Below are 21,694 nucleotides of genomic sequence, written 5' to 3' on the forward strand. Positions count from 1 at the left end.
GCTCGTTTTAACTGTCTCAGCAAGTACAGTCTGGAAGCTACCTTCTTAACTATGTCAGCAACATGCGCGTTCCATTTCAAATCGTCAGAGATGAAGAGACCCAAAAGTTTGGCACTCTTAACAACTTCGATGTTCTTATTATTGATGACGACAGGTGGAAATGAACGATAAGATCTAGCAAAACAAATCTGCAACTCTTTACATTTTGCTTCGTTCAGCTGTTTAACCAATAGGCTCTTTGCATGAACGTGTCACGTGACAGTGGCACAAAATAGAGGCTAGAAATGGAAAGAGCGAGATGAAATAATTTGAGCCCACTAACGTTTTAGAGCGGTTCGAAAGTTTGAAAAAATGTAATAGGATTAGCCAATATCAAAAATACCATAACACTCTTTGTTTGTCCCTCCAAAATTTTGCATAAGCATTCTTTTTATTTTCTCTTGGGACTTATAATGGTCTGAAGAGAAACTGGAATCAATGCTTATGCAAAATTTCGGAGGGACAAACAAAGAGTATTATGGTATTTTTGATATTGGCTAATTCTGTGCTGGATGACCTGGTTGGCAAAGTTTGTCATCCAGCAGCTGTCTCAGTTAATTTTCTAAGCATTAAAATCACTGTAAAATCTCTCACCTAAATGTCAGTGTCCTCAAAACTGACATGCTTACTAACTGCATCACGCTCTTTCCATTTCTGGCGTCCGATTTGAACCGCGACCATCAGTTTATGATGGACAAGGTCACGTGACACGGTCATGCAAAGGGGATATCACGAAGGGTAGTGAATACAAAACCAATCGCTTCGATTCTCAAATGAAGGCGACTGAAGGCAATCACCGTCCTTTTTTTAATCATTGGAAATGAAATGTATTCTTGGAAATTACCTTTCTCAACTGTTTTTGCTTGATTTTCTCCATCGGTTCCCATTTTGAAATATTGGTATCGATGACTTGAACATATCTAGCAATTTTCCTGAGAATAAATATTCCTCTTTAGTGTGAAGAATATCTCATTGCGCGCAGTGATGCCCTTGTTTAATGAAATTTTTCCTGATCAATTTCTTTGTATGTGGATGCGATGCAGAAATTCTCCGAGATTGACTAGGCGACGTGGAATGCAACCGCAACAAAAACATCGCTTCAAAATAGAACTATTTCGCGATAATTCCATCTCTGTCAGGTTGAACACATTAAGCCTGGCAAAGTATGGAGATTCACTCTCAAGCTAGGTTACCTACAATTCTCATGTTTTCCAGAAAAAGAGCAAAGAAATGTTCTTCAAGGTTTGCCGAGCGTAAAGCCCGGTTTAGTGCCAATTTTTTGTCATTAAACAAATAATATTGCTGTACCACAGTTTCGTCGTCGTTACTTAACTTCTTATCAGCTACTTCGAATTTCTCTTCCCTGAATAAATCTTCTAGTGTAATAAACGATAGACGATACAACTGTTTCATGTCATAACTCTCCTCAGATATGGAGACTGGAAGATGCTTAAGGTTCCAAACGTCTTGGTGATGACTCATTAAGGTTTCTTTTGAGGCGCACTTGGTTAAGAACCTTGCGAAGCTCTTCTTTAAATCGCTTGCTAACAAGAGCATAAATGAACGGGTTGATAGTGGAGGATAAAAAGACCATAAAAGTGTAGAACAAGTATAGCTGGCGGGGGAGGGTAAGAGAACCTGTTGCCGTGTCGATGGCGTCTATGACCAATACAGGAAGCCAACAGAATGCAAAGCCAAACACAACAACAAGGGCGGTTTTAGTGATGTTGGCTTCTCGAACGTTCAGTCGGTACGCTCTTTCTGACATCACTCGATTGCGTCGCCGAAGCTTGCGATAAACACGCCAGTAACAATAGGACATGATAGCCGTTGGAACGACGATGAATGCAACATCGAGACCAACGGTGTATGCAGTGTTAATCTCGAACGGGTAAACACACAAAACTTTGCCAGGTTGGAAGGTGTAGTGGTCTGCTCCGAATAGTAGTGGCGGAATCGAAAAACTGAAGGTGACTATCCAGGCGATGATCAGGAATCCGATTGTGTTTCTGGTCGAAAAGACCGTCCGATACTGATTGGGTTTAACAACGCAGTATAACCTGTTAATGGCGATGACTGAGAACGTGTTCAAAGATGCCGTTGCAAAGGATATGACGCAGAAACCTTGAAAGCGGCAAAGTGATTGGCTGTAAAACCAAACTCCTTTGATGATCACTCCATGGGATAAGGGCATCACTGTTACAGCAACGAGAAGGTCAGTGCTGGAAAGAGCGACTATGAGGACATCTGTTACAGTAAGACGGCGACGATTTCTGTAAGCCAAGATGAATACGAAAGCATTACCTAACAAGGCTAAGCAGTTGATAATTAGTAGAGAGGTTGCTTCAATTACGATCGTCGAATTTAATCTAGTAGCGAGGTCTTGCGCAAGTCGCTTATCCACGAGCGACATGTTGTTCAAGAGCTCTTAATTCTTCGATCTAGAAACACTATGTGAAAACACTAATCTCAAATTCATTGTTTGCAAAAAAATGCAAGGTGCATTTATTTAATAAGTTGTCGCGAACATAAATGTACTTGACAGCTTTTTCCGAGACCCTACATCGACTGACACATTTTTGTCATCATTCCAAGAGCTGCTCAGTCCGGAAACGAAACTCTACTTATTTTTTGTTTCCTAAGAAACTTGACTTGAGGATGAACTTTTCACACGATAAGGTTGAGTGGCCAATCAAAACAGACTTTGTAATTGAAAATCTAAACATCTATGAGATGCAAAAACAAACTTGCGAACATGTGAACCTGAATAATCGCAAATTATAATGCTAAAGGAAATGGTTAATAAATATGAGTTTTTTCACTATCTGAATGATTTTGGGTTAGATTAAAGCGATGTAGTGTTGAAAAATTATAAGTCGTAGCAATAAATTGGGTTTTAAAGAAATATTGTTGGCTTCCCAAATAAAGTTCATTTTACAATAGAATGACTATGTGCAAAACTATGCCTTCCTGTTAATCATTTGCAAGAAAGAACACTTAAACTACGAAATGGCTAAACAACAACTAGTCTGAAATTTCAGCCGTCTTCTCCCTAACCATAGGATTAGTGATAAGACGGCTGAAATTTCAGACTAAAAAACAACTCCACATCAAATGTCAACCCACATGTGCAAATTAGTTTTAAAAAACTCTCTGTCGAACGGCATCCATGAAACCTCCATTGACTGTCGCATATCTCCATCTTGCTTTCAATCCAACGCAATCGGAGAAATGTTGATCAAATTTAATGCTGGATTTGTTTTATATTTATAGTGTTATTGTTCCTTTAATTTTGCCTTGAATGTGTATGTTTTATAGCTAATTGGTAGTTTTGTTGATTTAATGGTTATTGATTTATCGGCCGCGAATCGCCATGTCGATGGTGGGAAACACCAGTGGATAACTGAGCAGTTTAACCGTGATGAAGTGACAATAACAACTTGCAGATACATTCGAATCAAGAACTCAGAGACCTGAGCCACGGTAGTCAGTTCGGGCGGGATCACTGGAGTTCCAGTTTCATTTGCTGAAGTCATTGCTTGTACTGATCATGAATGAGCTACATTTGTTCTCCTCTAGGTTTTAAAATTTTATTCTCTGTAATATTTTCGAAAGTTGTTCAGGAAATCTTAATCTTAGATCAGACAACGTATGGCTGAATGATTTTGTGTCTTATAAAGCTTATGTCTGGGTCAAACGTTCCTGGTGTTGACCAAAAAGAGCAAGCTATTTGCGTACTTGACTCGATTGAAGCAGAGTCTTTAAGAGCAACTGACTACCACAAATTGTATAGTATCCAGGCGCGTAGCGTGGTCATTTTTTCAAGTACGCACAAGTACATATGATCTAGAAACCTAATTAAACTGAGCGAAAAATACTGCGTTCTTTATTTCTTGTTGAAATACAAGCAAAGAACAAAGCGTCTTACCCTTATTTTGAGCAAACTTGGCGCAAACAAAACGTTCTCGGAACGTCGCTTCTTTTTCAAGAACGTTCTTGGAACCTCGCTCCTTTGCAACCTCGCCTTTTTGTTGCACGCTGGCCAAACAACACTGCATTGTTAGAGCAGAAAAAGTACAGTGCAAAGTTAATCAAAGTGGTGCTTTCATCACGAAATCTTGGTTACGTACAAGTAAAATGTTAAAAAATAGAAACAATTGCTAAAAAATTCAAAATTTTCTGGTCACTTCAAGTACGCACGTGCGTATATGCGTATAGGACGCTACCCGCCTGGTATCGAACAAAATAATAGTATTTCTTCTTCATATTGTTGTAAAAAAGCAAACGTTTAACCCTTTTTACAAGAGCGAAGAATCGAAGACAATAAATATGTACTTGATCGATGTCGGTTTGATATTTGAATCGCTGTCTCGAAGCGGGCCGCGTCAAGTGAGGAAACCCGATTATCTTTAATTAGTGTTAGAGCCGGGCTTTGCTTTATTTATTGGAAATATACATTTGAATTCTTCAAGCCAACTTATCTTCCATTCGCTTGTAGAAAAGGACACCAATGACGCTTATTCTCTCCCCATCAAGCAGAATAAAAATGTAAACAAACGCTCGCCAACCATGCCGTTCGACAGAGTCTTAAAGTTCGAACATGATCAATCCACAAAAACGCAAAAATCTCACAAAAACCTTTTCCAACCAAAAGTTTTATTGAAGAAAAAAATTTCCCATTTCATTGCGCGCGTTCAAACAAGCTTCACACGCCGTGTCAAAAACCACGTGCAACTAAATAAGAACCATTTCTTTCAATAATGAAGCACAACAATGGACAAGCTTTCTTTCAAATAATTCTTGACTAACAAAATTCGTCGAAATCTCACAGACTGCAGAGTTGAGTACAATAAATTATGAATAGCCAGAAAATTGGAAACACAGACCACTCAAGATGTTTCGATTCCTTTTCTGATATCCAACCCGAAAAAGTTACCAGAGAATTTGCCGTTTGGTTCCAGTGTTGTACATAACATTATAAGTAGTAAGATATTATTGAGAATTCCTGGAATTCGACGAAGAGGTAAATGCGACTAAATTTCTTGCGTACGTTGCGACGTTTATTTGAAGCTCCTTATGTAAATTTTTGACAGACTATAAAACTGAAAGGTTAGGATTAGGGTTAGAAATAAAGATCGTTAAAAATCTTTATTTTTGAATGTTCATTTGGACCTAAGGATGCGACACTTAGCGAGAAATATTTCAAGGTAAATAGGTTGAAAAAAAAATCGCAGAAAATCAGTGTTTTAAAGAAATATTGTTGGCTTCTCAAATTATATACAATTCAGCATGAGAATGACTTAACAAATCTTTTTATGACGTTAATTTTAATCATTTGCCAGAAAGAACACTGAAAATTCCTGTCATCTTTATGACTGGAAATATATACGGGGCCGAAAATTTTTTAGGATACCGAGTAGAATTCTAGCATAATAAAAGGGTCCGAGCAGAATAAATAAGCAATTTTTACGAGCACTGCCGGCAGGCAGAATAAGCCATTTTACGAGTACAATTAATCCAAGGCGCGTATTCGTTTGCCAGATTTCATAAGCAGTTCCCTTCAATTACATGTAACTATGGACTGACATTTTCATTAATTCTTGAACGATGAAAGTGGATGATTGATGTAGCAAACAGTGGCCAAGTAATTTTTTACTCGATTCAATTTCTTAACTAAGGGTGCCTTCGATTGACTGTATTCCGGAATAGGAATACATGGAATAGAAGTTCGAAATCCTTCGTTTTTACAGAGATTCGCATTAAAACTGTCAAACACAGGCTAAAATGCTATTTTAAACATATGTTTATTATCCTGTGTTGGTTCAAAAAGCCAGACATGCCGTTTTAAATCATCACTCCACGTATTCTTATTCCAGAATTGGATAATTCGAACGCGCCCTAAATAAATGCACCTTGCATTTTGTCAACAAGAAATGTGGGATGTTAATTACAATATTTCTTTAACAGAGTTTCTAAATTAAAGAAGAGCTACCATTGGTCTTGGCTTGATTCGAGTTGATTTCTGTGTACAATGTCCCTAACTACTGCACCAGAGCTAAATATCTTGACAAAGTTCGTTATTATTTGATTCTTCCAGTTTTGCGTATTTTAAACCGAGCCAAGTACCTTCACCGTTTCACTGCCGAGGGCTTCCCCATTGACGAGTAAAATCGTCTGGCGTTAGACAGAGTAAGATCTATACGTGTCAATTTATTAGACTGGCATCTTTATTACTTCTTAAGCAATGAAAGAATGAGAAGGATCATGATTGGTCAGTGTAGGATCTTTTAGCTCGGAAAAAGATGTCAAGTGATCTTTGCTTAAGACAATTTCATGAATGAATGCATCTTGCATTATGTCAACAAGTAGTTTGGGATGTAAATTACATTATTCCTTTAGCAGAATTGTTGTCAAATGGAAGAAGAGCTCGTGTTGGTCTTTGACAAAATGCGTGTAGGGGATAAGCGACTTGCGCAAGACATCGCTAATCGACCGAATTCTCTTATCGCAATTGAAGCAACCGCTCTACTAATTATCAACTGCTTAGCTTTGTTAGGAAATGGTTTGGTGTTCGTCGTGGCTTACAGAAATCGTCGCCGTCTTACTATGACAGATGTTCTCATAGTCGCTCTTTCCAGCACGGACCTTCTCGTTGCTGTAACAGTGATGCCCTTATCCGATGGAGCGATCATCAAAGGGGTTTGGATTTACAACCAATCGCTTTGCCGCTTTCACGGTTTCTGCCTCATAACCTTTTTCACAGCATCTTTAAACAGTTTATCACTCATCGCCATTAACAGATATTACTGCGTTCTTAAACCCAACCAATACCGAACGGTCTTTTCGACCAGAAATACAATTTGTTTCCTTGTCATCGCCTGGATAGTCACCTTCAGTTTTTCGATTCCGCCACTAATATTTGGATCAGACAACTACACCTTCCAACCTGGAAAAGTGATGTGCCTTTACCCCTTCGAGCTTAACGCTGCATACACAGTTGCCCTTGATGTTACATTCCTCGCAGCTCCAACCGCTGTCATGTGCTTCTGTTATTGGCGTGTTTATCGTATGCTTTGGCGACGTAATCGGGTGATGTCAGAAAAAGCCTACAGACTGAACGTTCGAGAAGCCAACATTACTAGAACCGCCCTGGTTGTTGTGTTTAGCATGGTACTCTGTTGGCTTCCCGGTATGGTCATGGATGTGATCGATTTTGCAACAGCTTCCCTACATCACCCGCGCCAACTGTACTTGTTCTACACTTTCCTGATGTTCTTGTCCTCCACTGTCAACCCGTTCATTTATGCTCTTTTTAGCAAGCGATTTAGAAAAGAGTTTCGCAAGGTTCTTCACCAAGTGTTCCCCCAAAATAGCCTGAATGAGACATCAACAAGAATTTCGGAAAGTTAAACACCTCCAGTCCGCATATCTGCGGGTGGTTTGTTGACATGAAACAGGCAGGAGTAATTAAGATAGCTGACAGGGAGTTTAAGAAACGACAACGCAAAATATATATATATTATTGCAGCACGCCTTCAGGCGCCGCCAGTCAGGTCTTTTCTGCAAAACAGAAGAATTGTAGCTAGCCTAGGAAGACATAATCTAGGAACCAATCCAGTTGGGTCATACTTTGCTTAATTTGTAGAACATGACGGCAGAAATGGAATAAACGAAAAATGCTTACATAAATATATATAATTTTGTTTATTAAAGATTCTTAAGAATACAGAAGATTGGTAGGGCAGGGGTGGGGGGGGGGGGGGCATATTTCAGGCATTCATACTAGAAGTCGACACAGTGAAGAAGATTTTCCTGTTTACTAACTTACTCCGGTTTGCTGCAATCTTTTTTTTTCTATTAATTTGGTATGCATCTCTGACGTTGTAAGGAAGGAGTTGCGTTATTTAACTTGCATTTATAAATATAAAATTTAAAGGCCACACTTTTAACATTCTTTAAAGGCCCCGCTTTTAATATTGCTTAAAGGCCCCGCTTGTAACATTCCTTAAAGGCCCCACTTTTAACATTCTTTAAAGGCCACGCTTTTAACATTCCTTAAAGGCCATGCTTTTAACATTCCTTAAAGGTCCCACTTTTAACATTCTTTAAAGGCCACGCTGTTAACATTCCCTAAAGGCCCCGCTTTTAACATTCCTTTAAGGTCCCGCTTTTAACATTACTTAAAGGTCCCGCTTTTAACATTCCTTAAAGGCCACACTTTTAACATTCAATGTGAATAAATTCAGTTGAGATAGCTTGCGAGTGAAGACAAATTAAGTGAGAAACGAACGGAACGCCAAATCGTCTTGTGCGAAAAAAGTCGTTTTTATTGCCCTATGAGTAAATTGATAGGATCTCCTTTGAAGTAAACTTAAATATTCATTGTTGATAGCTCGTTTTTTTGAGAAAGTAGGGTTCGTTTACGTTCTTGTTTGGAAATCAGTTTTCATCGCAATAACAACATAGCAAATGGTAATGTCATAATAATCATCAATAAAGGTCTTCAAACGGGAATGTTTACATTGTTGCCTCATCTGCACAATTCTTTAGTTTTCTTATCAATCAGCCGGCGGAAAGTACTATTGTGAAAGGGATTGCATAATGAGCTACAGCAGATTGCAAAATTGGTGAGACACTCCCGCTAAAAAACAGTTTTTCTAGCTTCCAATACCCGCCGTATCTACGATTCCAACCTTTATGAGTTACCCATCCTTCTCCCCCTTGCAGTTGTGACTTTTTATGAGAGGAAGGAGGGGGTGGGGGGGGGGGGGATGAGGGAAAAGGTCGCAGTGTAGGTAATAACGCCCCAAGAAGGTGAAGTGTCTCCACTAATTTTGCAACTTGTTGTCATGTAGCTTTGATCTATGAGCAATGATGCTTCTAAAATTCGAGCACTTACGAAGAATGTTAGATATCATTAGAGCTTTTGCCAGCCAATACTTCACCGTTTTCCCTGGTTAATATAAATTTAATATAACTGACTTGCAGGCTGGATAGCACTGAAAGTGACAATACCAAATTTGCATTGTTACATTGCATTCTGATGTCAAAGAATGATCTCTAAGCTATGCCGACAAACCATTTCTGATCTTTTTGCGGAAAAAAAAAAGAAAACAAAAGCCATCGAAACATATATATCCATTTCGCCGGGAGAAATGTTCCGGCGTCAAATGTTCATGTACCATAAGTTTAGGTAATAACGCCCCAAGAAGGTGAAGTGTTTACACTAATTTTGCAACTTGTTGTCATGTAGCTTTGATCTATGAGCAATGATGCTTCTAAAATGCGAGCACTTACGAAGAATGTTAGATATCATTAGGGCTTTTGCCATCCAATACTTCACCGTTTTCCCTGGTTAATATAAATTTAATATAACTGACTTGAAGGCTGGATAGCACTGGAAGTGACAATACCAAATTTGTATTGTTATATTGCATTCTGATGTCAAAGAATGATCTCTAAGCTATGCCGACAAACCATTTCTGATCTTTTTGCGGAAAAAAAAGAAAAGAAAATCCATCGAAACATAAGTTCCAATAAAATTATTTCAGAAACATGATCGATCGATCATGGGGCGAAATCAGGCGAAAAAAGTGTATTACACCATGACAATGAACATTTGACGCCGGAACATTTCTCCCGGCGAAATGGAAATAAAGCAGACTTTTAAAGGTGTGAAAATGAGCGTTCCAGTCAAGAATACATTCAATCCAAATCTGTCTCAACCAGATTGATTCGATTTTCGAAGCACTTCCCTCCTCGCCGTCTTTGTATTTGTCAACAAGAGGAACCGCTGTGACCATTTGATGACGGTGGAATTGCCCCAGAGGTGTCAAATACTAATTTGCACTCTGCTAAGATGAGCTCAACCCAACACAATTTCAGCAATTGTCCCAGAGTCAATGTTGAGATATGTGGGGCCGGTTTTACCCTTCTTCATCAGCCAAATAATTGGTATCCATTCCTTGCTGCAAGTGAAATTCACGATTATCAAATATAGTAAGTTCCATTGACCAGAAAACCAAAGGTTCCACGTTATTTAACTTTCTTCTCTTTTCCTTTCGTTCTCTATTACTTCAATAAGGTTGCTATGTAATGACAACCTTGTTCCCATGATTTCCATTGTCGTCGAGAAAAGGCGCAGGTTTCTCTCTTCATCGACAAAGAGACCCTGGGAACGAGGTCAAAGTGGATGACTGCTCTTTTGATACTGAGGTCAAACAATGAACTATTGAGCCATGCTTAAAAGGGCGTGCGACCACATAAGCAACGGTGATACCTACTAGTAACAACAGCAATAACTCGTTAATATTTTGAGGCAGGTGGTCTAAGTCGCAAAAACAAAGCATTACGATCCACTCAAAGTTTTACTACATTAATATTGTGTTTTCCCCCTTATCTAAACGCCTCTAGCTACCCAATACAAAGAAAATCCTCAGATTATCATAACATGAAAGCGTTTCTGCGTCCCAAATATTTGGCTTTTAACTCTCACTTGGCCGCAATTTTCCCTGACAAACTTAACGTTAAGATCAGCAAGCGCACCCCACTTAAATGCTACTAGGCGTCCTGAAAACAAGAAATTTGTTTTTTTTTTTTGGATCTGCAACTCCTATGGGAGTTTTGGAAATTCTGGGAATTTTATATAGAGAACAAATTTCATGTGGATTTTTTTTGTCCTCAATAGAGTCAGGAAAACTCCAAGGGAAACGCCAGTAGATGTCCAGCAAGACGTCAGCATTACAGCATATCCTGAAACTGTCAATTCTCATACTACCACGACATGACACCCACATCAAAAGTGACATCAAAGAGAACAAAGGAAATACAGGTATTTCCTGTTTCTTTTGTTAAAAAAATTATAGGTCATAGCTAGAGGACGCGGTAAACATAGGCCTCCTGGCTGCAACGGTCGTAGGCAAAAAAAGCCATGACCTTTATGCGATGTGATCGTCGAGGATCTGCCATTGTCATGAGTGACCTCAATAAATTAGTTAATAAGGTAGTTTCTATAAAGTTTGTATGTTATTTGTAAACTCACTACGGGATACCTCACATAAACTGACCCGACGCGGTGCAAAAAGAAAAATAATATTAAATCAATGAAAATAAATAAAAACAACCTGAAAAAGCAGTGAATTAAGGTAGGGGTAATCGAAAGCTGTAAATGAATAGCGGTATTCCAAAGCGTTTTTCAATAAATGCGTCTTGTGAAAGGATGTCGCGTAAGGGGGTCTGTGTTTAATTTCCAGTCATCTGTTGTTGCCTGCTCGAGATAGATCATATATCTAACGTTCTGCCCGACATCTATCGATGCCCCAGTTAAACACCAACTAATTTAAAAAATGAATCTCATCGACATAACGCGTCTTTGTAATGGATCTCTTCTTGAATTAATTCAATGGCTGCAGGGCCAAAATTTGCTTGCCAATCCATTAAGGTGTGTTGCTTGCAATCAAGTGATGCAATTGACTTCAAGAAATCAAAACCACGTGGATCGTTACCAATGGTGAGTACCTTCACTATACTGAATCGACAACTGACGGTTTAACTACCCAATCTACTTCTATTGATTATGATAAATAGTTTATTACACATAACATGAGAATTTTATTCCATAAAGCTCATTTGTACAAATCTATACGCTTTATTTTCACATGTGGAAAAGGCTTATACAGCCAATCAGAATGGCGTACAGCTATTTCACATGTGGAAGTATAACCAATCAACGATAGCGTAAAGGCGTTTCCATGCCAATCACTCGTGCATCTCGTGCATCTCGTGCATCTCGTGCAAATCGTACTTTGTTATTGAATTAAATTAAATTTGCATTTGGTTCAATTGTTAGTGAGTTTTTGTTTCTAATTTGCGTTCAGAAAACTATTTTAATGAAAATTCTCGTCTTATGTGTAATAAACAGTTCACGACATAGAAAGTGCTTTGTACGGGCTTTTATTCACTCGTTGTTTGTGTCAAAAACCCGAACGAGCGAGGAACGAGCTGTACGCCATTCTGATTGGCTGTATAGGTCACATGTGAAAATAAAGCGTATAGATTTGTACAAATGAGCTTTATGGAATAAAATTCTCATGTTATGTGTAATAAAAATAGTTTACTTCATAGAAAGTGCGGCGTACGGGGTTTTATGCACGAGTTGTTTGTGTCAAAAACCCGAACGAGCGAGGAACGAGCGAGTGAGGGTTTTTGACACAAACAACGAGTGAATAAAACCCCGTACAAAGCACTTTCTATGTCGTAAACTCTATAAAAATAGTTTACTTCATAGAAAGTGCGGCGTACGGGGTTTTATGCACGAGTTGTTTGTGTCAAAAACCCGAACGAGCGAGGAACGAGCGAGTGAGGGTTTTTGACACAAACAACGAGTGAATAAAACCCCGTACAAAGCACTTTCTATGTCGTAAACTCTTTATTACACATAACATGAGAATTTTCATTAAAATAGTTTTCTGAACGCGAATTAGAAACAAAAACTCACTAACAATAGAACCAAATGCAAATTTAATTTAATTCAATAACAAAGTACGATTTGCACGATTTGCACGATTTGCACGAGATGCACGAGTGATTGGCATGGAAACGCCTTTACGCTATCGCTGATTGGTTATACTTTCACATGTGAAATAGCTGTACGCCATTCTGATTGGCTGTATAGGTCTTTTTCACATGTGAAAATAAAGCGTATAGATTTGTACAAATGAGCTTTATGGAATAAAATTCTCATGTTATGTGTAATAAAAAACTATACTGGACGAAACTAATCATCGAAAACAAATTAAAGGTAGTGATAAAGACTTACGAACGACTTTAGAGTAGTTCTGTCATGGATAAACCTAACACTACCACTGTAGTTGCATGCTGCGATCAGACGTTTAGCGGATTTTTGTTTCACTTTTTCAACAAAGAGAAATATAAATTCAAATAAATGTTTTTGAAAGCGTTAAAAGTGCCATTACGATAACACAAAATTTTGCCGGGTATTACTGCGGAGTAACTAACACCCTGAGTAACTAAACTCGGAGCCGACTAATACCCTTGCCACCTTTGTTAGCACGAGTCGAAATACAATAGATCTCTTCCTCTGTCAAGCCCTGTAAAAATAAATTGGAAGCCGTAAAACGAAAAAGGTAAAGAAAGCTAAATGCTGTAGAAGACTAATGAATAAAGAACCTCACCAAATCTGAGGTTTTGTGGTACATTGTTTCAGAGTTATTTGGACGAAGCATGTCGTGCAACGTTTTTAGTTCTTAGTTCACCAACGTGGCCGCCAGAAATCAACAAAAACATCCGCAAAAGTCCTCACTTTTCACTCGCGAGACAGTACATATGAGTATAAACACATCTCCTAATATACTTGAAACGTTTGAAATGCGTAGAATCACAACGAGAATTTTTTTTCCAGTCAAAACAGATTTCAGTATCTGGCGTGATGGAAGTGACAATTCTGAAATTTAAAATGCTGAATTTTCAAAACCACGTACGTTACGCAACTGGTAACTGATCAAAAGATTTTTTCCGGCATCTTCAACCTCATATAGATAAGAATCCGGAAGACTTTATACAGTTCTGAGTTTTGAATTTGATGACGTCACTATGAAAACGAGTGCCAAGTATTTATGAGGCAATGAGTCAATGAGTCAACGAGTTAGTGCAGTTAATTAAACCATAAAATGAAAGCTAAAATTTCAGAGAGTGCTTAGGCCTAAACACTGAAACGAGGGCTTAGGCTTAATCAACAAATTATTGCTGTACTGACTGGGAGTCCATTGACTCATGACTCATGACTCATTGACTCATTGACTCATTTGACTCATAAAACATGCGTTCTCTATGAAAACCGTCTTTTAATGCTATTCTTTTATTCTCATGCAAATAAGTGGCTCGCCATTCCCCAGGGTCAGGAACAATGTAGTGACACTTTACAGGGTAGACAATATTTTTTGATGACTTGTCCAGCGTTGTTCAGAATGGAATACTGTCTACGCAGACAGGGTCTCCAAACTGATACATTTTGTACAACTCATACATCAACTCATACATTTTGCATCATGTATCCATTGTTCGGGAAGTTTTGGATGTCTTCCCCGTAAATAACGCACCTACACCGGCATGTGAAGCGGGAAAAAACAGGGTTCCCCATGTTATTGTGCATAATCTACAGCCTTACAGTTACCTCTGGTTTTTCCCTACAGGAGATGTCAGTTATGTCGCCGTAAAAAATCTTTGCGGAAAGGAAGCTTTTTTGAGGAATTTCCAAGACTCCCTCTGGCAAAAATTGTGCTACTAATCTACTTAGGGAGTGTACGAGAAATAAGAACGACAGCATCCAACATGGTATCCCTGACTAAGAACACAGTTGGCAACGTGTATGCAGTTCTCAGGCATACCTGTAAAAGAGATTTGCAGGACCGACCAATCATTCCATTCAGTGGAAATGTTTACGTAGTCAAGTGTGATGAAAGCCAATTCAAGCACAAATCAAAAGTGAGTAATGAACGCAGACGAGAATCCTTGTTATGTTGTGTCTGAAATTGTGGCAATATTGTTGTGCATCTGTGCGTAGAATGATGATTCACGCACACAACGGAATAGATAGCAAGGTCGCAGGGAATCTACAAAGCGGGGGGAAACTAAAGGCTGCGAATAAAAGTACCTTCTTTTGTATGATTATAGCTTGTTTCCTTTAAAAACGGTGAATTTTTTTCATTCCACATTTGTTTTGTTATAGGGTAGGTGGGGGGGGGGAGGGTAGGGGGGCATGTGCATCCTCGTTACAAGGGTATAATTTTAACATTAACAGGTTCTTTTCCTTCACGTACCAAGTGAGTAACTGAATCGTAATTTACGCTATAACACTCAAGGAAAAAGAGAAAATGAGACAGTTATAGGGAGCACAGGACCCTTTTCATGATGGTTTATATAGCTTTTTTGTTTTCATATCCAAGAACATCACGAGATGTGTAGGCTCGAAGAGTGAAACAAAAATTCTTGGTACTTTTTGTCTGATAGTTATATCATTTGTTGTTGTTGTTATTAATTTCAGTACCAACGAGGCAGAGGGGCTCAAAATGACGTGTGGTCAAATGGTCTCCCCTCCGTGATGCCATCTACGACTCAGCCATGGCTGCATTCGGCAAGAAAGAACGCAAGAATGCTGACTGGTTCGAGGCTTGCTGGGAAGAAATACAGCCAGTCACGGAGGCCAAGAGGAAAGCGATGCTGGCTCACAAGCACAACCCTTCCGAAAGCACACTTGACACCCTTCGAGCAGCTAGGAAAAATGCCCAGCAGACCGCCCGCCGCTGTGCCAACGAGTACTGGCAGAACCTATAAGCCAAAATCCAGCAAGCAGCGGACTGTGGCCACGCAAAGGGGATGTATGAGGGCATCAAAACTGCCACCGGCCCTATGAGCGTCAAAATAGCCCCGCTCAAATCAAAGACTGGCGAGGTCATCACTGATCAGAGCATGCAGCTGCAGCGTTAGGTGGAGCATGCAGCTGCAACGTTGGGCTGAGCTCTACTCAACCCAGAACATCGTCACAGACACTGCCCTCAATGCCGTGCCTGGGTTGCCAGTCATAGAGGAGCTTGACAACACACCGACACTGGAAGAGCTCAGCATAGCCATCGACGGTCTCGCCTGTGGCAAGGCACCGTGGAAGGACGGTATCCCGCCGGACGTTTTGAAGCATGGGAAGCAAACTATCCTGCAACCGCTTCATGAGCTCCTCTTCCTGTGCAAGGAGCAATTTCACATCCTCCAAGACATGAGAGATGCCAACATAGTCACCTTGTACAAGACCGTAGTGGTTGCAACAACTATCGCGTCATCTCTCTTCTGCGCATCGTTGGCAAAGTCTTCGCTCGGGTCACCTTGACCCGCCTGCAGAGCCTTGCTTCGGAAGTCTACCCCGAGTCACAGTGTGGCTTCAGAGCCGGGAGGTCCACAGTGGACATGCTCTTCTCCCTCCGTCAGCTGCAGGAGAAGTGTCGAGAGCAGCAGCAGCCATTGTTCCTCGCCTTCGTGGACCTCACCAAAGCTTTTGACTTGGTGAGCAGAAGCGGGCTCTTCAAGATCCTCCAGAAGATTGGCTGCCCTCCAAAGCTCCTGGCGATTATCACCGTCTTTCACCAGGACATGCAGAGTACGGTCTGCTTCGATGGGGCCACCTTCAATGCCTTCCCAGTCAGCAGTGGAGTAAAGCAGGGCTGGATCCTTGCTCCAACCCTGTTCGGGATTTTCTTCTCGATGCTGCTCCAGTATGCCTTTGTAGACTGTACAAATGGTATCTACGTCCGGACGAGGTCAGACGGGAAACTCTTCAACATCGCCAGACTCCGTGCCAAAACCAAAGCTTACGTGGTGCTCATACGGGAGCTGCTGTTTGCAGACGAAACTGCTTTAACATCCCACAGCGAGGAGGGCCTCAAATACCTGGTAGACAAGCTGTCCCACGCCTGCAAGGAGTTTGGGCTAACGATCAGCCTCAGGAAGACCAACATCCTGGCGCAAGGTGCTGAGTCCCCCCCAGTCATCACCATCGACAACACAGAGCTGGAGGTTGTGGACATCTTTACCTACTTGGGCTCCACCGTGTCAAGCTCGACTACGCTCGATGCTGAGATCAGCTGCAGGATCGCCAAAGCAGCTGCTGTCATGGCCAAGCTCAACAAGCGAGTGTGGGCAAATGACCTGCTGAGCGAAAGGACCAAGATGTGCGTCTACCAAGCTTGTGTCCCGTCGACTCTCCTTTATGGCAGTGAGTCGTGGACGACCTATGCCAGACCAGAGCGGCGACTCAACGGATTCCACCTCCGCTGCCTTCGGCGCCTGTTGCACATCAGGTGGCAGGACAGAGTCACCAACACCGAGGTCCTGGAGCGCGCTGGCTCACTGAGCATGCCATCACTGCTCATTTAGTGACGCCTTCGATTGCTCGGCCATGCACATCGCATGGAGCCTGACCGCCTGCCAAGAGAAATCCTTTATGGAGAACTGCGGGAGGGCGTCCGTCGAGTGGGTCGACTGCTGCTGCGCTACAAGGATGTCATCAAGCGAGACTTGCGACCTGCACTAATCGACACCAGTGCATGGGAGGACATTGCCAATCACTGAGATACATAGCGGCAAAGTTCAAAGTGGGGGGTTTCAAAGGCGGAAGCGGCGAGGAAAGAACGCGTAAATCCTTTTCGGAAAACGAGAGCCTTTGTATATTAATAAACTTATCATTCCAAATAATGTGATAAATAACCTCTTCGTATGAAGAAACCGGGGACCAAGCCTCTAAGCACTCTTGCCCTACCGAGTCAGACTCAGTCAGCGAAATACTGATATTATGAAGCGATGTTTTTGTTGCAGTTTCATTCCTTGTCGCTAAATCTTCCGTAAAAACTCGGAGAATTTTTTCATCGCATTCATATATAAATAAATTGATCAGAAAAAGTTCACTAAACAATTGGATCACTGCGCACAATGAGGTATTCTTCACAGTCAAGAGAAACGTTTAATCTCCCGAAAAATAACGATGAAATGGATCATGTATTGAACTGCGGATATGAAATCAAGTGAAGCTATGAACCTCCGCGTTATGAACGCATTTTTGCAATTGCGTAGAGAAGCCTGAAAAATTCAGGACTTCAACGGGGTTTGAACCCGTGACCTCGCGATACCGGTGCGACGCTCTAACCAACTGAGCTATGAAGCCACTGACGTTGGGAGCTGGTCATTTGGGGGTTTATTGTTTCCGTAAGGAATGAATCAACGATGTAAACAAGAACCTTGACACAAGGAGATCACGTGCACCTTTTATGGTTGCCTAGCACGTAATAAGTTTCTTCCTTTTGACAGAACATCATGACCTTTTCCCCTTTATTCATAGACGTCAGAGACAACAGACATTTTAGTGTTTTTAAGATCGGTTGTCATTAATCTTTAGCTGAGAATTCAAAATTCAGAGTTTTATGTGGTAGTGCAATAACTTGACACAGTGCTTTATTCCATAACTGTCAACTAAGCTGCGTTTTGTTTTCCAGGAGACTTAAGTTGTCTTTGCGTAATATGTAGCTCTAATAGTACACAATATTGTTTTGGTATCGTAAATCATTATAGTGCTATGGTAGATGTATTAGGTAAATAGCCCCCTTCCCCCCCCCCCCCCCTAAGAAGACATGTACTTACAAGTAAAATACCAAACCAAGATTCTTTCATTGCACTCACGTGATAAGACCCCCATGTTGTTGCCAAAACAATAAAAAAATGTAGCTCAAGTTTTGCATAATAATAGAGTCGAGCTCGTTCTGGATGGGAGACCTCAAAATATAAGACTTGCTTGTAGTTTTGGCTGCACAAGTAAATCACAAAATCGAAAGTGACATCAATTTCAGCGGCCGCGTGTGATCAAGTTGCCTTGCGTGTTTTAGCCTAAAATAGTGAAAGACATCAAAACAGGACAGACAGAACATGACAAAATAATTCAACGTGTGAGCCAAAGGGCCATTGCTGCCAAGACGGCTGGGTGACCCCTCAGATGGTCTACATGATTCCCCACTTGAAAAAATTAACTGGAGCGTTGCATTTCAATACCATCCAGCTCAGTGCCTTGTGTGCTTGTGTAACACGTACCGCAGGCAACCCAGTTAACGTTGATGGAGCGTCTAGTTTTTCATTAAACAAATAATATTTCCAATGTTGTGTCGTCGTTACTTAACTCCTTATCGGCTACTTCAAACTACTCTTTTCTGGATAAATTTTTTACTGTAATTAACGATAGACGATACGTCTGTTACATGTCATAGCTCTCCCCAGATATGGAGATTGGAAGATGCTTAAGTGTCCGAAAGTCTTAGTGATGTCTCATTAAGGTTACTTTTGGGGCACACTTGGTTAATAACCTTGCGAAGCTCTTCTTTACATCGCTTGCTAACAAGAGCATAAATGAACGGGTTGATAATAGAGGATTAAAGGATCATAAAAGTACAGCTAACGAGGAACAGGAAGAGAAGATGTTGCCGTGTCGATGGCGTCTATGACCAAACAGGAAGCCAACATAGAGCAAAGCCGAACAAAACAACGAGGGCGGTTTTAGTGATGTTGGCTTCTCAAACGTTCAGTCGGTACGCTTTTCCTCACATCTCGCAATTGCGTCCCCCAAGCTTGCGATAGACACGCCAGTAACTAAAGGACATGACAGCCGTTGGAACGACGATGAATGCAACATCGAGGTCAACTGTGTATACAGTGTTCATCTCGAATGGGTAAACACACAAAACTTTGCCAGGTTGGAAGGCATAGTGGTCTGCTCCGAACATTAGTAGCGGAATCGAAAAACTAAAGGTGACTATCCAGACGATGATCAGGAATCCGATTGCGGTTCTGGTCGAAAAGACCGTCCGGTACTGATTGGGTTTGGCAACGCAGTAAAACCTATTAATGGCAATGACTGACAACGTGTTCAAAGATGCCGTTTTAAAGGTTATTATTCAGAAACCTTGAAAGAGGCAAAGCGATTGGTTGTAAATCCAAACCCCTTTAATGATCGTTCCATGGGATAAGGGCATCACTGTTACAGCCACGAGAAGGTCAGTGCTGGAAAGAGCGCCCGTAAGAACATCTGTTACTCTAAGACGGCAACGATTTCTGTAAGCCAAGATGAATACGAAACCATTACCTAACAAAGCTAAGCTGTTGATAATTAGTGGAGCGGTTGCTTCAATTGCGATCAGCGAATTTGTTCTAGTAGCGATGTCTTGCGCAAGTCGCTTACAGTCAAACCAAGTGAAGCGTACCCCTCAAGATTGCATTAATGAAGTGATTATTTGAAACTTGAACCCGCTAGTCGTTTCAAGAAAGCAATAATGAATTGATTATTCGAATATTGAACTCGCTCGTTCGATCCAAGAATACGGCTAACGGGTTCCGTTTCCTAAAAATCGATTCAGTATTGCATTCTAGAAAAGACTAGTAGGTTTGAAACCTACTAGTCGCAACAGTGAATTGATTTTTCGAAAACGGAAGCCGTTAGCGAATTTAGCCGTATTCTTGGATCGAGCGAGCGAGTTCAATATTCGAATAATCAATTCATTATTGCATTCTTGAAACGACTAGCGGGTTCAAGTTTCAAATAATCACTTCATTAATGCAATCTTAAGGGGTACGCTTCACTTGGTTTGACTGTAATATCCACAAACTTTGTTCAAGATCTTTTCTTTGATTTCGAAACGTGAAAGCAATCAATGTGCAAATAGCATCATAATTTTTGGTTGACAAAATGCAAGGTGCATTTACTTAAGAAATTGTCTCGAGCATACAAATGCTGGACAGCTTTTTCCGTGCTGTGAGACCCTTCATCAAATATTGTAGGACAAATATTGCAGGTGTTTTCTCTATCATTCCTTTTTCCTTGATCTGTCTTTTCAGCGCTGAAGAATTAGTGACAATGTTTTATGATTCTAAGGTGTTTGGCTCGGTCCTGCTTGAACATAACAGTGACATTTTAAGCTACTGTTAGAAAGGATGGAAGACATCAGTCCTAAGAACTGGAAACAGTTCTTCATGGATCGGAGATTTGGGTGGTGAACTTATTGGAAAGTCCATCCCCACACCGGCCTACTGTCCTGAAAACTAGGAAAGCAACTGAGGGTTCGACATTAACCACGAGCCAGACACAAAACTAGCTTAACCTCGTGACCAAGGAGAGGAGCCCCCTCCAGCGTCATAACTTGAACCGAAGCATAAATTTAGGTGAACGAAGCAAATAGGCAAACGTTGGACGTACGTGCCAGTGGCCTTTGACAAAAGTCACAGATAATCAAAATACCAAACACTGACAAAACAAATCGTCGCTGGCAGACGGCGCTAAGCGCGACAAGGAAGACGCAAGTTAGATGGTCACTGTTATGTTTGGTCGGATTGGCTGAGAATCAGTATCGCTTTAGATTTTAACCAATAGGCCCTTTGCATGACCGTGTCACGTGACCTTGTCAATTACAAAAAGTGGTCGTGGTAAAAAATAGAGGCCAGAAATGGAAAGAGCGAGATGAAATTAGTAAGAAGGTCAATTTTGAGGGCACTAACGTTTTAGAGCGGTTTGAAAGTTTGAAAAATGTAAAAGAATTAGCCAATATCAAAATTTGTTTGTCCCTCCAAAATTTGGCATGAGCATTGTTTTTATTTTCTTTGGGGGTTATAGTGGTCCCAAGAGAAACTGGATACAATGCTAATGCAAACTTTTGGAGGGACAAACAAAGAGTATTATGGTATTTTTGATATCGGCTAATTCTGTGCTGGATAACCTGGCCCCAGTTGTTCTAACAATGGATAGCGCTATCCGCCGGATAAATCACTTTGATAAATTCTCAATCTCGGATAACGCAATTTTAGCTTCCTCATTGGTCCACTGGATCTCGGTTATCAGCCATTATACCGGCGTTTGACCTTATATGGAAATGAATGCGGCAAATGTTGCTCAGCATAAACGTTTTGGCGCCCGGAATTCACGTCAATTTCCGGTCGTTTCTTCAACTTAAATAAAATTTGGCAAAACCGAAGGTTGAGAATTCAATAAAACAATCATCCTATTCGCCCTGGTCTTGTTGGATACGAGATTGGTAATAGCCAACTCGGCGCTACGCGCATC

General features: G+C 40.8%; 2 protein-coding genes and 1 pseudogene across 2 annotated transcripts in view; 1 reads left to right on the forward strand and 2 right to left on the reverse strand.

Annotated features, from left to right (window-relative positions):
- LOC138007776 (melatonin receptor type 1A-like) overlaps window positions 1-2,637 on the reverse strand; it is a 3,314-nt gene extending 677 nt beyond the window's left edge. The window contains exon 1 of the mRNA XM_068854843.1: window positions 1-2,637. This exon is cut by the window's left edge and continues 677 nt beyond it. Coding sequence (XP_068710944.1) covers window positions 1,490-2,452 — 963 coding nt within the window. The 5' untranslated portion in view covers window positions 2,453-2,637 and the 3' untranslated portion in view covers window positions 1-1,489.
- Window positions 2,638-5,805: 3,168 nt separating this feature from the next.
- On the forward strand, window positions 5,806-8,574 carry LOC138007775 (melatonin receptor type 1A-like). Its single transcript, XM_068854842.1, has one exon. It carries the CDS (start codon window positions 6,454-6,456, stop codon window positions 7,447-7,449), a length of 996 nt encoding a protein of 331 aa, XP_068710943.1. The 5' UTR covers window positions 5,806-6,453; the 3' UTR covers window positions 7,450-8,574.
- A 9,673-nt stretch (window positions 8,575-18,247) lies between these two features.
- LOC138006048 (melatonin-related receptor-like) lies at window positions 18,248-19,806 on the reverse strand (annotated as a pseudogene).
- Between the last annotated feature and the right edge of the window lie 1,888 nt (window positions 19,807-21,694).

This window comes from Montipora foliosa, chromosome 6 (assembly GCF_036669935.1).
Source record: "Montipora foliosa isolate CH-2021 chromosome 6, ASM3666993v2, whole genome shotgun sequence".
Classification (NCBI taxonomy): domain Eukaryota; kingdom Metazoa; phylum Cnidaria; class Anthozoa; order Scleractinia; family Acroporidae; genus Montipora; species Montipora foliosa.

Bases quoted from the DNA above. Each gene is read 5' to 3' on its own strand.
- LOC138007775 (XM_068854842.1), top strand. From the start codon at position 6,454: ATGGAAGAAGAGCTCGTGTTGGTCTTTGACAAAATGCGTGTAGGGGAT.